The following is an 18,200-nucleotide window of genomic DNA, read 5'->3' as shown; positions in this document are numbered from 1 at the left end:
GCTCTCGCTGTTTCGTTTTGTTTCGTTAAACATGAAAAGGGCCAGGGTGGTGGCGGAATACCTAATCTTAAATCCAGTATCACCGCAACACCCACCCAACCCAACACCCACTACACCATGTCCAACGACCACAACCACAACCACAGAACGGCCTCGTGCTTTTTGCGGGGCCATCCAGCTCGAACATCACCGGCACGTCCGTCTCGGCATACGTGTGCCACTGCAGCCAGCGCCTGCCCTGCCAGAAGACGACCGGCGTCATCTTGGCCAGCAATGTGGCTTACAAAGCTGTATAATACATAATGCAATGTACATTTTAGCCGCGCGCAAGGACCCCAAGGACCCCTATCCGATTTGACTAATCTACCGCAACCCATCCATCCATCTCGAAACAACAGCAAAGTCCAGATCCCATTTCCGAAAGGAGACGAAACGACCCATCGTCCGTCCTCAGGACGTTTGAGGACGACGACCCAGTCGTCCGCCTCGGGCGCCGTGATGCTGCGCTCTCTCTCTCCTTTTGCGCCATCTGTGGAAGTCGCATGACGGGGCTGCGCCAGGGCAGCCCGGATCACGTGGTGGTCGGGATGGGCCTGCTCGACAGGGGTGGTGCTGATAATGGCAATGGCGATAGCCGCGACCTGAAGCCGGATCTTCAGCCGAGGTCGGAGTATTTTTGCGTCAATCGCGCTGCTTGGCTGGGCGAGGTCATCATCGAGGGAGGTGCGACTACCTACGACGCGGCTGGAGAAGATGTCGTAAGCTCTTTCGCCTCGGCATGCTTCGGACTGTTGCTGTCTGCGGACTTGGGCAAAGGGGGGCAAAGAGAGGAATGCAAAAGGGTAATGAGTTCGGACGGTCACTTAACTTGGTGGTTGTTTGGTTTCTCAGTCTAATAATAACAGATTTCTTACTCTGGCTGCTCCCAAGGGCAACTCCAGGCGAGGGCAGCACGCATGTTGGATGGGTCGATGGGTTGATGATGGTTGAGTAAAGAAGATATGATCAAGATGGTGGGAGGTAGATAGCCGGTTACTTGCGAGGAGGCCGCCTTTGGAGTAGGTAAGATGCAGATGGGACTGGTCGGAGATTGCTCAAATAGACGTCTGTACCTCACAAGTATCCCGGTCCCTGTTCAAATGTATACTGGTCGTGGTGTCTTTCTTCACGCGTCGCATTCTAGCTGATGCGGGTGACTCCTGCAGACACTGCTTACCCGTGGGGTGGTTCAAATCGCCCATAAGATAGATATGTATTTTTGGGTCGCACAGCGTCGTGGTAGGGCTGAGAAATGACTCCGCGGCGCATTATGGGGGCTATCGGCTTTCCTGTTGGATGGTGAAAGTTGGAGGATGGGGATAAACCCCCTTCTTGCTGCCGCTGCCGCTGCCGCTGCCGCTGCCGCCGCTGCTGCTGCTGCACGAAACCATGCAACCAAGCAGCGACTCCATCCGACGTCACACAAGAAGGCATATGTGCAACCAGTAAGGAAACGACTTAGCCCTAAGCGCGCATGCATGGGAGCTGAACTGCCAGGCAAGGCCCCCATCCAGTGGCCGCCTTATTCGGTTGGGTCGCCTATTTGAACAAGCTCATGCGGCCATTCAGCCGGCCGGCCGACCAACTCGAGGAGTAATATCAATCACTCTTATATCGACTGCAGTTCGGAAATAAGCCCAAATGCCCATCGCTAGCACCGCAGAGGGAGAGGTGAGGTCAACTCTCTCTTCCCCCCAAATTGAAAGTCGGAATGGACTCCGCTGGTCCGTCGAGTTGACCATCACGTCAGCATGCTTTGGAAATTATAGGAGGCTGCCATTGACTCACTTACCACTTGTGAATGTAAGCTATGTGATACATCTACGGGGTAAGGCAGATGAAACCCTTCGGCTGACAACAGATGGGGCATTATGGGAGGCGCACCGCTGTGCAGGAGGGAGATACGCTGATGAGCAGTCTGCATACTGGGAGATACGAAGGGCAATCAAGCGCCACAAGTTTAGTATACGAATAGCATATCGGTACATGAGACTGTCTGTACTGGAACACTGGGCATGACGAACTACATTACTGGTGGGGAGTTGATGCTCCAACTGGAATAACGAAATCGTCAATACAATTCGTACAGAGTACCCATTCCAGATCATGGGCTCAGGCATCATACGTAACGAAGCACGCTTTGGTTGAAACGAATCGTCAGTCTCAAGAGAAGGATGTATCCTGAAAGATACTGGGTGATAGAGGTATATCGACTGGGCATGTGGCTCATTTTATACACGATAGTGGGTGGTGCCAGTAGAGCAACCAATGCCTCATCCTCCTCAGTGGAACTTCACGTACTTCTATCGTGGGGCCGATGATCGGTGGCGAGGAAATTTTTCATAGCCAGAGACGGAGTTTGTTTCTTTGACTCTTGCCTTCTTGACAAGTGAGGCCAGTAGGTAGTGGGAAGAGAGCAGCAAGCTTTGGAGCTCAATATCTGCCAGCTCGTGACCCCTGGTCTGGCGATTCGTCACATCGAGACTTGCCAGGGATATATAGACTTCGTGAAGGACGGTTCGGATTATATACCATGTTTGAATAGCTGGAAGGAGCTTAATTGAAGTGTCTTCCAAGCTGATATGTATACATGGAAATAATTGGGAATTAGGTCCCTCTAGAGATGGACACCAGGCTTTTGATTAGTCCGTACAATCTGTAGTATAACAAGTAGCAATCATGATCTTGGGTAAGGTATACATGGTCTATTGAATGGAATCTACACTCCTTGCCATTTCAAGGCAGAGGGCCTGGGGGACACAGTTAGTTCCTACGGTTACAAGGCATCGTGGGAAGTCTTCAGGGGTTGCAATCGAAATAACCTGATGACTGAGAGAAATATACCGAAAGAAGCGATCTCTAGTTAGTTGTCTGTGAGTACTTCACGTACCCCGATCATAAGCAAGTAGATCGTAGGCAAATGAGTCTACGTGGAGAGAGGTCTGATCTGACCTTTGTCGACCTCTAATCCTCTCTACGGACATTTCTCAACCTCAAGTCCGCCTCATCTCCGAGCATTGCCCGTTACTTCAGAGCACTAATGGCTGTAGCCTCAGACTGCTCGTGTTTATTCTTTAATGCGAAGATCCAGTCCATTGTGTTCCACTGAACATCAGAGTCACCCGCCGTACAAGATGCATCACGCCAACTCCTTTTCTTTTCCTCGACACTCAAATTTTCGTCGAGGCTGGTCGTGGAGAGCCCAAACTCATATGAAAGATACGTTCCGTTCAGTTTGTTTATCTTTGGTTGAGTCATGAACATATAAACACCTATGTAAGCATGAGTAGCTGAACATCCCTTCTCAATGACGTTATCCGGCAACTCTGCTTTAACACATTAGCAGGCTTGATGAACCGCCCGCGCATTATCTCGAGCAAGCATAGAAGATCACACAAGGCTCTATTTGCACGATAAAGCTAGAAGGGATAGATCATCGATTAACGCGGCGGTCCAAGCATAGCACGCAGAGTCGCCGCCCGTGTGCCGCCGAGCAATAGCTATGGTGATGACGTCCCAGGCTGCCCACGGCGAAATATACTACTGCTAGAAACGACTATGTGGCTGACGCGTCGCTTCCGCTTTCACGAAGGTCGCCATACTGGCAGAGGTCGTCATGGCTACTCCAACGACGTCCTTTCACCTGGTGTATGCCAGACAGCAACGACTGGAACAACTGGCTCGTGAAGCCGGAAAAGCTCCATGTATTTGCTAAGAGGTTAATATGAGAGATGGCGCAAATGATTGGCATGCTTGCCTTCTTCGCTTGTCCAGTTATCGTGTTGGAGCATCCTGGACAAGGCAGTCAATCCAAGATAGGCTCAATGGGAATAGAGCCTCTCGAAACGTCGCGAAATGCAAGGAGTTACGCTACAGTTAATATCCGCCGTGAACAAGTTCCGGAAGGCTTGAAAGTAGGAGACCAATAATGGCTAATCATTCTCAAGTATCCCTGGATTTCCTCGACCCTGCCAGCCATGCTTACCTCCGCTCAAGTTCTACACCTTGAGGTCTCCAAATCTTACCAGAACACCTCTCACGCATCCCAAAGGGGGAGTTATCCTGTATGCGGTAGGGTTGGATAGCGGGCAATCCTCTGGGAGCTTTACTCCAACTGTCGTTTCGTGCAATTGCCCAATGGCTGACCTTCTTGGTGCCAGGAAAGAACGAATGGAGTTTGCTAGCAAAGACCGGCACGATCCCCCCCTGGCGGCTATCTATCGGGGTCTAAGAACTCACGATGGATATTCCATGAGTGTAACACGGTATCATGTGGCTATCATTCTGAGATGATTTCGACTTCAACGCAGCGAGAAACCGCACCACTCCGTGACATGACCCAACGCTACACGAGGAGTCGCAAGGCAGCCTAAGTGAATATCATGGGCAGACGATGGCCTGTCAATGTTAGGCTATGTATATATCTGTGGTGATGCCATAAACCAGCCAGCGAGTCGACTAACATACAGCGAGACCCCCTTTCCCTTAACCAGTAGAGGGCATGAGTTCGTAGGCAACATCACGAAAGGTAGCCACTGTGTCTTGTTCTCGAGCGCTCATGATAGGCATAGTCCGGAAGCACACCATAGGCCTCTTTGTAGCCTCCATCACGATTTACAGCTAGGTTATGATCATGTATCTCGTCCTTCCTTAATGTCCCTCGCCAACTGACATTCGCTAGGGGATGTCTCTGTCGGACATCTTACTTCTTCAGCTGGCTATTCGACAAACCTGCCCCGGAGGTCCCGTATGATCAAAAGAAGTTCCTGAGAGTACCAATGCACACACAAAGTCCTGTTTAATCGCGATACCAGAAACCGAGAGCCTCTTCACCTATTCTATGCCTCATTCTATCCACAGCTCAACCCCTTCATGCACATAGGCAGTCATCCGCGCCAGCGAGCAATCCACGCCGGTCAACTTAGGCAGTGGCAACTCACTCTACCGTCTCGCCGCTGGTTGGGCTGGCTGGCTGGTCAGCTGCTGCCGCTGGCTGATTCTGCCTTGGCGCAAGCATTTCGCAAACTATTACCCTGTAGCGCTACCCCCCCGAGCCGTCTGGCCTGGCCGTGCTTTTGCCCCTCTTCCATCCTTCCTTCTGACTGACTGACTATCCACCTCTGCCTGTATGCATACATACATACCATACAATAAATCCATTCCATCCAAGGGCCGCCTGCTTCTGCCAAAAAGGAAGGAAAAAAGGAACCCAGAACAAGCAAAAAAAGAAGATGCAATCACATGCACCCCCCTCTCTGCCCAGCCACCCCCTTCAAGACACATTTCGCCGACGCTTACACCCTACCACCGGACGCGATTCTCCAGCAATTACTCCACTCCAGCGACAGGAATCGCAGGTATGACGAATGATGACCACATGTACTTATGTGCTGTACATACATACATGCGCACATACACCACCATACTCGCAAGACTATCCCCAATCAATAGCTAGAGTCAAGCTTGAACCACTATGGATGCTCAACGCCGGAAAAGTTGGCAGGCTGTATGGTAGCCCGCCCAGTCAAGTGATTTGATTACTTGAAACGAAAGAGGGCCCCAGGGTGATAACCAGCTGTGTACATCAAGTAGCTACATCTGGGGGTGATATGCATATGAATAAGAAAAAAGAAAAGAAAAAGAGGACTGCTTAACATACGATATCTGCATAGTCGAGGTCGGTCTTTTACGCCCAGCACCACCATTGACCGCCACTATAGAAACATTGGCACCATAACCTTAACGAGACGGGAGGGAAAGGTGCCAATGTGTGATCGTGTTTGGTGGGTTAGGGCACAACACCCTTTGGCAGGGGCGAACGGAACAGACGGACGAAGCGGGCGAGCCAAGACGGGGCCGATTACCATATCAGGGAGCCGCAGGAGCGGGAGGAGGGGTGTTTCTGAGCGGGCTGCCAGCAAAAACATCTTACTTGGTGCCCGAAGCTGACGCTGTCACCGAGATGGCAGACCTTGCTGGCGCCGCTATTGGGGTTACACAGCGGCATCTATGTAGATCCCGAACCTATCCGTGGTTGTAAGGCATTGTTGCCGCATATACCTAGGAGAGGGGGAGTGGGAGTGGGACATGGTGGCATGCGGAGTTACCCTGAAGATGGGAACGAGGGGAAGTCAGCCGTCGTCGTAAGAACGAGCAACTAAGGTGCCGATGCGGCGCGGGTGGTAGTGTTGGTTCATCTCGGGACAGCAGGGGAGCCTGAATTAGCTGCAGATCTAGCTTGCAAGGCCGAACTGGACAAGGGGCGTCCATAGGATTCCAACTATCGGTCCAGCCAGTTTGCCGGGTTTTTCAAGGATCTTATAGGTCAAGCCCAGTTTCTCCGGGCGTTTGGGAGCCATCTCATTGGTCAGTCTGGCACGGCAGTCCGCCCGAACTAACGCCAACGCAGAGAGCTGACCCGGGTTTCCCAGCTGGGGGCGTCTATAATTGGACGACTTGGCCGTTTGGAGCATTCTGCGGCAAATTTGTCTTACCCAAGTCGTACCGGGATGTGGGAACAGCGGTGGTTGCTTTTCCTTGCATAGAATCGTCAGCGGAGAAATGTTTTGGTTAGCGGCCGTTTAATCGTCATTTGAACCTCATCAGCGGTACTCAGCGCGGCAAAAGCAATTACTGTCATCTGCTACGGGGCTCTCCAGGTTCCAGACTGCCACTCAGACAGCACGTGCGTTCGAAAAAGCAATCAGATGGATAGCACGATATATGTACACACCAAGATTGGTAAGCCAAGTCATGCAATTGGCCTTGGTCCTTGTCTCCTTCTGGAAGAGCAGCCTTGGACACACACCTGATATGTAAGTAAATATGCACGGTAGATCTGTGTACGTAGCCTTCAAATCTCGAAAGGTGCCAGATCTGACGCAGAGGGATAACCGCAAGGATGTGTATTTCCCACTGAGACGATTTCCCGCTCCTGTCAAAAACTGAGTAGTTATCAGTCATTGATGAGGTGTCGTCCTCTCGGCTTGCCTTTTTCTAGACGAGACTGCAGTCACTCGATAACAGGTAACGACCAATCCGTGTACAGTGACCACGCACACCTTCGATCATGGCTGGGTAATGGCACGGCCTGGGTCTATCCCGACGGATTGTATTCCCGAAAAATGGATCTACCGTCGCTCTAGTTCTGATGGAAGCTCGTCGTTGTGGTCGCAAAACCTTTCTTTGTCCGCATGGAGGTATCGTGATGCTGGCAGGCTGAAGGGGCGTAAGTCCAGGACGCAATCTTCTCCTGCCGTATTGCATTGTCATGCATTCAGTTTTAGCCCCCATATAGATACACCTCGATGATCGATATATGGAGATATCTTTTGCTTTTTCCCCGGCAGCGATTGTGGAGAGGTGGTGTAACGCGATCAGGCCTTGGACAAGCAAAAGACGTCTTTGGGGCTTCGTTTTGCAGATTGAGCGAGTTCGAGAACCTAGGGCGTGGGGAGATTGGAATTGCTGGCCCATCAGCCAGTCGGTCACCATCAAACTTGTGAAAAGTCCTCTGCCAGCGTAGCCAATCCACGTGAGGCAGTTATATTAAACACGGAGGTAACTTCACGGTGGGTTTTGTGGATCATGAAATAGCTGTGTCGTATGCGTAGAATCTTGAGACGGTATCTGACTGGCTGATGGAGTTACTGCCGCCCCCAGTCCCGCTTCTCAGAAGATGTGCTGCAGGGAATGAGCACTTGGCAGCTAGGTAAACTAGCTTGTGAGAGGAACGCTTTGGTGTTCGCTTTGGGCACCTCTCCCAACAGCAGAGACATGCCTTATGACCCCGTGTCGTATAGGTACAGGTTTCTGAGCCTCATGGCCACCACCATGTGGTGAAGGTGTCGTTCTTCTGCGAACTGGTTAGTCGCAGATCGAGATTCTTTCTCTCCACAAGGCACGACTTGGCATACGATAGCAGTCAGATGTCAAGAGGAGATGGAGGGCTGGGGAACGATACGTACTACTCATGTATGAATACACGGCAAGCCCGGCAATATGGTCTGTCACATACTTGCTGTGGTTTCCCTCTGTTGTCGACGTTGGCAGACAGAGTCAAGCATCGTGACGTTCAGGACGCATGTATAACAAAACTACTCGAGATCCTCTTGCATGTGTAAGTACTTGCCGCTGAGACCTCGACAGAGAGTTTGACACATCGACTAGCGTCGGAAAATATTTGTGCAAGAGGTTGTGTGTCTCAGCTGCATGATGTTGCTTATTTCCCCTGAACCCCAAACCTAATGGCCACCAAAGTGAGACATGTCAAGACAACTGCACTCGTTCGTGGCGCTGTGCCGTCTCGAACTATTGTGCAGACGTGCGACGTTGAAGTAACTTGCAGCAACGAGGTGTCATGTGACCTCAAGTTGAGGGTCGAGTGTTGCGCAGCCTCGTTTCTTTTGGCGTCGTATAGCTATAGCCAAGCCCCCTACCAACTGTGCTTACACGGTATATACCGCATCCACCAAGCGCTAGGAAAAGGTGATCTTCTTCCCCATTAAACTCTGGAAAACATCATTTAGCGCCTTTCGCTTTTTGGACCGCTCTTCAGAAGTTTTGGCCGTTTCGTCGGCCTCGGCCTCCTCATCGAGGCCTTCCAGTTGCGGAACCCAAGCTCTGATATGCCCGTCCAAATGGGCACTAAATATAGCCCCAGCCATGTTATTGCCGCCCATGACCACTCCGCTTGACTCACCACCGCCGCCTGCTCCACGCCAGGCCAGAGCTGTGACCCTGTTCTTGACGGTTCTCTCTGCGCCGCTGCCTGAGCGGACACCTGCCATCGCTGGGCCTGTATTCCGTAGCCTGGTGACAACCCCACCGTCGTGGAGGTCTAGGACAAGGATCTCCGTCTCGTTGGGCCAAAACAGTAGCTCTTTGGTCGGGTGTGTCAGGCCAACCGGCGAGGTAAACATGGTCACCGAGGCAAGTTGGCTGTTCTTGATACTTGGGCCGAAGCTTGCTAGAGTGTTCGCGCCCGTGGCGGCATCCCATACCCTGATACGGCGATCTTGTGCGGCCGAGATGATATAGTTTCCATCATCCGTCCATGTCAGGCCGTTTACGGGGCCAGAATGTGCTTTTGCAGAAACGCGGGCGCGAAGCTTGCCGTCTGAGCCAAGCAACCCGTTGCGGTAAAGTCCCAGACTATCCTCTTGGTCAAGCAAGCCTATCGAGGTACCGGACCTGCGTACATCCCAAATCCTGACGGTGCCATCGACACTCCCTGTAGCCAATGCATGTTCGTGCCGCGGAGACCAAGCAGTTGCGAGAACAGCCCCGTTGTGGCCTACAAGTGACTGCACACTAGAACCTGAACGCAGATCCACTAGTCGTACCGTGGGGTATTGGGTCCCGCAGGCGACAAGCAGATGTTCGGCAATGGGCGATATAGCATGTGTATAGATCTTCGATCCCAAGTTGAAGGAGCCCGAGATAGCCGCCGTCTCTGTGGACCAGAGTTTCAGAGTGTGGTCGAAAGATGCCGAAAGAAAAGCATCCGAGTCAAACGGATAGAATGACAAATGCGTTATACCGAACTTATGCCCTTGTTCTCCACGAGGTATTCGGGTAATGGGAGTGTAAGTGTGTCCATTGGTGGCCGGATTCGCGCATGTATCTAGATCCCAAATCTTCAAGGAGGCATCCGAGCCGCCCGAAATCATCAGCCGACCATCAAATCTCTCGACGGCTAAAGCGTTGACTCCAGACTGGTGTGCCCATATCGCCCTCTTCTCGCCATCGATGGCGGAAGGACCTGCCTGGTCATCTTGAATCACAGTGCCACGCTCACCCCCATCAAATCGGATCGCTGGGGCGGCTTGGAATGAATTCAGTAACTGTGTAGTCTGCAGCCGGGCAAATACATTGGGGCCGATGTTCCCAGTGGAACGTTCAAACAGAAGATGATTCATGCATCTGAATGTGAGATGTACGCAATCAAGGATTTCCAATCTCGTGAAATGCAGCTGCTCCCGAAAGCTAGAGAATAACCAGAATCGAATGTGAGAGACTGAAGAGACATGTGAAGTCGGGAAAGACTACGACGGCGCATCGTTCTTCAAATATCCGAGAGGCTTATTTAAGATCCAGGCGCATCCCTCATTGGCTGAAAGTCAAAGTCATGTTGGAAAGAGCGACCCCACATTCTTTTTGAATGCGCATCAAATTCCAGGAGCAGCATGGGGAGCAACGTCTGCGAACTTTAATAATAATCAACATTTCAGCAGCAGACCAAGTTGAGGTTTGGAATGAAGACGGGATCATTTCACAAATGAAGCCGTATACTTGATATGGTACTCCCGTGAAATTGCGCAATACCGTCGCATCGTATTATGCTCTGTGGCGTGCACTGCAAAAAGAATCATAATATTCTGCCTGAACCTGGCTGAGACACCAGCCACATCTTCGCAGTAATCAACCAGTTCAATCGTGATGGCCTCGTCCAATCCCAAGAGAAGCCATTCCAGGGCACAGTCGACATCTCTCTCCGAGACGGAGAACTCCTCAGGCCCGAAAATTACCGAGAAGAAGCACAAGCGTCGTAAGCGAGACGCAAATGTCTATGATGCGGTAGCGGGTAAGTTATCATTGGGCGGGGACGAAGTGCCAAGCTATCACGCGTACACTATTTATTGGAAATTTGCTGACGATTGCAACGAATGGATCGACAGGCCGAGTCACGACGACTCTGCCGCTAGAAGATGCGTCGGACTCTGAAGCCGCAGCGTCTTATCGGCGTGACCAGGCCGGCAGGTTTCGCGATCCAACCCTCGCCCCTGAGGAGGTCCTTTTCCGACGGATCAAGGCGCCCATCCGCTTCGCTGAAAAGGACGTCTATCACGCACATGAGGCTCTGTCCGGCGGAGGCAGAGACGTGCTTCCGGACAGTGATATGCTTAAGGCGATCCACGGCTACGCTAGTCACTTCTACGCAGCACTGGGGGTGGCGGCACGGGCCCCCGGCACTGCTGCTGAGAGCCGCAGCGCCAGTAGCAGTAGCATTGACGAGCAGAGCATGGACGAGACGGCCCTGCTCGCGTTCGGCATCCTGCTTGAGGAAGCTGCGCGGGATGCCCTGGGGAAGAGGGGCGATCTGGTCTTCACTGAAGGGCAGGAGACGGTTGGCCAGGACTTCTCCCGGGATGTGACTGTCGGATTGCTGGATGCTGATTCGCTGCCGCGGTCGAGACCGACAACGAACACGGCGGCCAACAGCAGTGGCAAGGGGCGAATAGAGTAGCGGTTCTTTTCTTCACAGAGATAACGAAACGACACTGTTGTTTCGGCAACAGATACCACCTACGTCCTCCTGCCTACACGCCTGCCTAGCGAGACTGCCGCAAATGCAGTGTCTTGGAGGGTGTGCATTGTGCCTACCGCTTCGTCCAGCCCCCCAACCAAATCTTTTTTGTTGATTGTTACTTTCGCATAACATTCGCCTAGCAATCGCATGCTACCAACGAAGCCGCTTCACTTTGCATGGCCATATAACCAAACCCAGCAGGTCGCCGTATGTCAGCCTTCCGAATTGTATATGTACATGCCCAAGAGGTGTTTTCCTTATTGGGATAGTCTGGATGACATTTTGGCTCAGTGTCTCTTGTCGCGTCCAATCACTGAGCCGATCTTCTCGGCTATTGCACCCCACCGGCGTCCCTCCCCCTTGTCCAACCCTCCATGCTGCAGTTTCGCTGCAGCAACTGTTTGTTGGTGACACAAGCATCTCATCCAGTCAGCAGCCAGTCGCCTTCTGCAGCCTTAGTTGGGGTGGTAGTGCTGGTAGTGCTGGTGGTAGTAGTCTCCCCTTCTCGGATGTGCGTGTGTGACACATTTCCCCATGCTACATTACGATAATTATATGATCTGTCAGGTAGAAAAATAAAAAGGGGGCCCGGGCCTACACATGGACAATTCTCTAGTTTCTGATCTCCAGCGCACCCTGATGCGACCGCGATCGCGAGCGAGGCACTGGCTGGTTGGATGGCATTTTCATGGTGGGTGACCACCACCCCCCAGGGGTCCTCATGCTATCCGGACTCTCGGGCGAGCCAGTCATCGTTCGACGGAAGCGTGGCTGCTCGCAGTGAGGCTGCCACTGCCCGCTGTGCCGCAGTGCCGCAGCAACGAGGATTTGCTGAACGATGATCATGTATTTATTGTGTTCGACCCATGGTTCAATGGCAAGTGCGTCGTGCCCGGCCATCCAATAGGCCGGAGAACCTGTAGAGTACGTCAACGATGCGCTGCGACCGTGTCTGTCATTGGGCACTTTTCATGCGTGTTTCGTGCTCCTAGGTAGGTTCGTCTTCCCTCTCGTTGCTTTTCGCCGGCTGCTACTTTCGACGATGACGGGTTGGCGTCCAGAAATACTGTACACTTGAAAGATCGTTTCATCGCAATGACATGTATAGACCACATTTTATAACCGCATTGCTGGGATTGCCCATGGCCAAAACCGAATATGACTTGTCATATAAAATGGCCTGCAGTGGTAGGTGGCATGCTGCCCTCTTTTGGGGGGAGGGCAGCCCAGAACCGGGTAGCGCTGTCGATTGACGCTCGGAGTTTTCCTTGCATATGCTGTGAAGTTGTGGTGTCGATGATCAATCTTGGTCGGGGTTTGAATAGTTGCTGTCGCAGTTTCGCCAGATGACTTCCAATGGGCAATATATAATACCTATATATGGACGTATATAACGGACGGAATTCCCCACAAACTCTCTACTGCTACGAATGGTCCTTGCCGGCCATTACCAACTTTGGCGCGGCCTGCATTTTGTCTACTTTCGGTTCGCTCTGGAGACGACAGAGGGGGAAAGTGGGAAAACGAAGAGAGATAATCGTGTATGGCATGCACCTGGTCAACGCCTCGGCACCATAATAGTAGTAAGTCGTAATGGTTGACGAGGCTTCAAACGCACATCCACTCCTCGTAGTACCTGGCCGCTTTTGCATATCCTTCCCAAAACAAATCCAATCCAAGTGTATAAAACGCAGCTGAAGAATAATTGTGTACATCACAATACATACGAGAAGAGCTTGATGTAGGTAGGTGGCTCGTGGCATTGTACGCCAGACTCACAGGTCGCTTCGCTTGGACGGCCGAGAGATAATGGTGTTTCGAAAGAGAGGCTCGAATGGTCTCTTTCTGCAATCCTAGCGAAGTCGAAAACCGCGAATGCCTTGTACATAAGTTCTACAAACCCCGTCCCGTAGGCGAACGTACGTGGGTGGCTTTGACGTTGAGCCAAACCCCCGGCCAACATTACACCCGGCGCAGCATGAAGCGAGACCGCGCCTCAAATTTCCGTTTTCGAAAAGGGCGTGGCCGATATCGTCCTTCTCGTTCTGGAGATGATGCGAAAGCTACGTCCTTCCTGTGATGTATGCGGACACGTGTGATGGTAAACGCCGCGCAGAAGAAGCGGAACGGGCCTCGCAGGGCTCTCTGGTGTAATGGAGGTACAAGGAGCATCTCCCCATGCCCCATGGAGATGATGCCCTCATTGACCGTGTGTCAGGGTCCGCATTGGGAAAGATATGCAAGGATTCAAGTCTGAATATGGATTGCAACGACTGTATCTCACAACGGCGGCGATGGCACAATTTCCCGCCTCACTTGACAGGTAACCTAGGCTTGCACATACATAGATAGTCATGAAGTTGTGGTAGGTAGCCCATGAGCTGAACACCCAGTACGCGTGCCCTGTAAAGAACTCGATTACGGAGTTTTGCGGAGGTAAGTGGCGTTGAAAAATGTCTTGAGTGCAATTTCCGACTATACTCTCGTCATGGGTGACTTCGTACCTGTGATTTGAAACATAAAACCGCCATAGACTATCGACGAAAAATGAGGCTGGCTTACCTTCATATTTGCATATATCTCAGGTGTCTAATTTCGTGTATGTGTATAGGCAGTAGGTAGGTTATAGGTTAGCCCATTGCGGTCGGTCCAATCCACTCGCGGGTCAATGCTGGTACACCCATCCAATTCGTTCGCGCCTCCTCGTCTCACGGACGGTGAAAAGAACCAAACTTGACCAAAGTTTGGGTTCGAATCGGTCATATGGATCCATCAACTGATAGAATCGGCATTTCTTTTTTCTCTCTCTACCACTGGGTAATGTTGCTAGTGGCAGAAACCCCCTCGGTGATCTTGGCATTGGGTGATGAACTGGGAGAGTTCGATCATCTTGGGATTTAAAAGCCGAACGTGTATATTGCAGCAATGGGTAGTAGTTGGGAGACGATGATGTCGCCGCTACGGGGAATACACACTTGCTAAGCAAGCAAGCAAACAAACATCAATGTCCGGTAGGTGGTATCACTCTGGAATTGGGGTGAAGTTACTGTCTTGATGGAGAGAGGGGCAGACACAGCCCAGTTGGGCAAACCGAGCGTTGAAGATGCCCTCTCGGACCAGTCAAGGCGCACTTGACAGTCTGTCAGTCAGTCATCGTCATTGGAGTGTCTGTCTAAGCCAGCCTGCTTCGGAAGATGATTCGTGAGGTCTATTTGATTGGATTGCAACTAAAACGGCTTTGCAGAGGAGGATCGACGTCGGCACTGCCGGCTCTAAAGGTTTTGAACGGCCCACTTGTTCAGGTTGATCAATTTGGCTCACTGGTATCACAATGATGGATGCCTTCCCTCTTCCCACACACAAAGACCCTGCCACCCTCGAGGTAAACGACCCCGAAATCTTTGAGAGCGCCGTGAAGAGAGCGAGCGAGGGAGTGAGAGGAGAAGGTAGCATTCTGCGGAGACGTACTGAAGTAACTTTTACCTACAAAATGGACATGGGCGAGCCCCACGGTTTAAACTCTGACAAGGCCTGCTGCAATGTCAAATCATCTTATTAGCAGCGCCAGAACGGGCGGCTGGAAGGAAATCCCCTAGCCTGCGGCCTAGCCTAGCCTTCTGCTAGAAACACACTAGAAGCTTTTGCTCATCCGATAACGACGTCAAAAGGACTGGGCTAGCAGGCTAGGAGGGGGTTCCAGGCACTAACTTGGCGCCCAGTCGGCCCAATCCCTCAACTTGATACGAGAGTCCAATATCAGATCAGTCGACGGCGTTGTAGGATACAGTAAGTCAAGAGGACGCCGTCATTCTCCTTCGGGAATCCTTCTGGAGAATAGAAGGCCCAGCTGCCAAAGTTGCATCTTGACGCGCATCACCGTGCTGGGATAAATTCTGCCGGCATCGCTCTGTCTTTGGGCAAGATTAAGTTCCTGGATGAAACTTTGGCTGGTACGAATCAGGCAACCTGGCGCGTCTGGCCTCTGGCTTTTTAACAGGGGGGACGAGGCTTCACCAGGAAGCAGGAGGAATGAATCTTCAAAAGGTTCCAACCTGCTGGAACTCGCCGTGGCATGTCATTGGCTCCTCACCCCAGCCCAGCATCGAAACTCATATTTGACCCCTTGCTGTTCGGTTGCGATCGGCCAACGGTGATGATGGCAAACAAAGGTGACCAGAGTCCGGGACGTTTGAATCTTTCATACAATTTATCAGATCAGGGTGGGATCGCCCACCAGAGCGGCCACACACTTTGTGCCGCAGCTGGTTTGATACCTGATAATGTGACCGGGGCCTGCCCAATTTCGCAAACTCTTGTCGGGTTTTGATAGAGTCGACTTTAATTGATGAATAGCGAGAGTCATTATTGCAGCTTTCTCCATGGCGCAGACGCCCAGCACCCAGGATGTTCAAGATCAGGGGTCTCAGTTTGCCATTTTCCACGTGGCTCCGTTGCCAGATCCGGTATGATGCCGGTCTTCTTCGTATGCTTTCCTGTTGGAGATACACCTAACGGTTCGCTAAGACGGCATCCATCGGCCTTTTCTCGCCTACGCTCGACATTGCCTCTCCCGAGACTGCAGCGAGATACCATACGCTCCTTCTCACCGCCATCTTCCCATATTGTGCCATTGTTGTATCTCAATAGCGACTACGTATCCGCAGGTGCGTTCGTGGTGTGGGTGTGTGTGGCTCAATGCGCGACCCGCTTAGCTGCTCGACATCACTTATGGGGGGCCTTTTTGGGCTTGAGACGAAGATCGGCGCAATGTTCCAACTAAGGTTATTAGCTACTCGCGAAGCAGGTTGTCGCAATCCCCAGTTATGTCATTGGCCTTTCCTTGTAATTCGTTCCTGTTCTCGTGTCCTGGTCCATGACTGCCCCTCTTTGGCACGGTTTCACCGCTATGGTGCATTGATTCGCTCCAACCGCTTGCATTCGGGCAGTGGCCGACGACTGAAGAAGGGATATGGAACTACATATCCGTACATACAGCTGCAATGTGGTTGTGTATTGCCTTATCCAGAGTAGCGGCCGGCGCATATTATATCGCAGACGGCCCAAGGACCCCGAGGGCAGGTGGTCCAATTTTGAAGTACATCTAAATAAAGCCCGCAAACAAGTGTGAACCCATCTTGCCATCAAGGGATTGTCGGCGACTGGCCAAGTTCACGGACATAGCACGGCCTGATATAGTTGTCGCTGGAGCTTCTGGAACACAAACCAAGTAACTCGGGCCGCGACTGCGTCCTGGTCGTTCATTATTGTCCAACGAACACGGCCTCTTTCGCGCACCCTGTCCATCGAACAGCCATCTCACGTTATGCAAGTCAATGAAGGAACCCATGCTGCTGCAGCTTCCCTCGCGTCGCAAAGAAGATCATGTGTCCCACTCTCTACCACTTTAAGAACCTGCATGAAGCCATGCCGTTAAGCCTTGCAGCAACAGAAAGCAGCCGAGCACCAGGTGCCGCCCTCGCAAATCGCCAGCCAGGGCATCTACCGTGCCCATCTACCCATCTTGCATTGCCCATGATCGCACCATCGCCAGCGTATAGTGTAATGATGCAACTACACGTCAAAGGACCCGGGTGATCAATCATCGCATCACACCTTACCTACTTGCCTCTAAGCCATACATAGCTCACAGAGGCCAAGTTTGGCGGTGTCTGTGTGTCTGGTACACTGGAGCAAAGGATCTTCACCGCCAGGATGGCGCTAGGTTAATCTCGGGCCTCTGAAAGATTCTAGAACCGAAGCTTGCAACCCATTTGAACTGCCCTAGGACATCAGCTCGGGTTCAGCTTTAGCGAACACGCCGGCGAAGATGCGCCGAAGCATCGAGGAAGAATTCATAGTCGATAGCTGGCAGGGAGGAACACTTGAGCCTCGCAACTCATCGCTCGAGCTTGCCAATCTCGAATGACTACATGCACATAAGCATTGACACCAATGGCATCCAGCTAGCCAAGGAGGCGATGCACGGTATCCATTGGAATGGTAGTGAGGTACATGTAGGTAGGATGCTGACTGGTGGTGGTGGTAGGTCATCTTCGCCCGACACAATATGTGTGAATGAGGGGTCAGTAGGTGTGGTGTCTTTGGGCCCCTACAGCTTATTTGAATTGAGTTTGGCACTCGAAGCTCTCCATGGCTGAATGGCTGAAGGGTTAGACATTCCAATACATGAAGGCTGAACCTACCCCAAGGTTCCAGAAGGAAATGTCTCATGATGATACGACCGACGCTGATCAATCAAGGACGACTACATAATGGCTGGTCTGACCTCGCCAGTCACCAGTCTAGAAGATAACCTTAGCCCTCGGCTTTTATTAGGTCGCCAGCCACAGAAATTGCCTTGTTGCCAACGACTTGCGACCTGACGGATAGTGTAACCGAAGCATGCAAACTGGGGGCCCTGTCTCCAACATTGATCCTACGCTGCTTGGTACCTACATACCACTTCTCAGATTGACGGATTGATTGCCAAAAGCAAGGCTACTGGCGGCTCTCTGGGAGGAAGTTTCTACCCAGACAGGCGGTGCTTTTTCTTTTCCCAGCCAGGTCAATCAATCATGATCAAGCAAGCTCGGGCTTAATGAGCACTTGACCGATAGGATGGAGAAGATCCCGACGACCCAGACACGTCTGACAGGTCTGACAAGGCGCAGCAGCATTCGGTGCATTGCAAGCGAGCTATGAGGAGCGAAGAATCACATACACAGATCCCCTCATCCTTCGCGGTTTCAACGTCAGAGCGTCACCCGTCCGCATCACTGGAGGGCCGAGGAGCTGGAGCTTCTTCAAGATTGTGATACAACTCCAGAGTGGTTGTGCGATGTAGTGGTGG

General features: G+C 51.9%; 3 protein-coding genes across 3 annotated transcripts; 2 read left to right on the top strand and 1 right to left on the bottom strand.

Annotated features, from left to right (window-relative positions):
* Positions 1–542: 542 nt before the first annotated feature.
* PG985_007423 (uncharacterized protein) lies at positions 543–980 on the top strand (the record flags this gene model as incomplete). Its single annotated transcript, XM_066827191.1, has 2 exons — positions 543–758; positions 906–980. 2 exons carry the CDS (start codon positions 543–545, stop codon positions 978–980), a joined length of 291 nt encoding a protein of 96 aa, XP_066684866.1.
* A 7,536-nt stretch (positions 981–8,516) lies between these two features.
* On the bottom strand, positions 8,517–9,959 carry PG985_007422 (uncharacterized protein; the record flags this gene model as incomplete). The annotated part of the gene is made up of 1 exon (XM_066827190.1): positions 8,517–9,959. One exon carries the CDS (start codon positions 9,957–9,959, stop codon positions 8,517–8,519), a length of 1,443 nt encoding a protein of 480 aa, XP_066684865.1.
* A 520-nt stretch (positions 9,960–10,479) lies between these two features.
* PG985_007421 (uncharacterized protein) lies at positions 10,480–11,287 on the top strand (the record flags this gene model as incomplete). The annotated part of the gene is made up of 2 exons (XM_066827189.1): positions 10,480–10,624; positions 10,719–11,287. The coding sequence occupies 2 exons, from the start codon at positions 10,480–10,482 to the stop codon at positions 11,285–11,287; spliced, it is 714 nt and encodes a 237-aa protein (XP_066684864.1).
* Positions 11,288–18,200: the final 6,913 nt, after the last annotated feature.

This window comes from Apiospora marii (genome assembly GCF_038362585.1).
Source record: "Apiospora marii strain CBS 49790 chromosome Unknown utg000004l_segment0_segment1, whole genome shotgun sequence".
Taxonomy (NCBI): domain Eukaryota; kingdom Fungi; phylum Ascomycota; class Sordariomycetes; order Amphisphaeriales; family Apiosporaceae; genus Apiospora; species Apiospora marii.
This window is presented reverse-complemented; position numbering and strand designations above follow the sequence as displayed.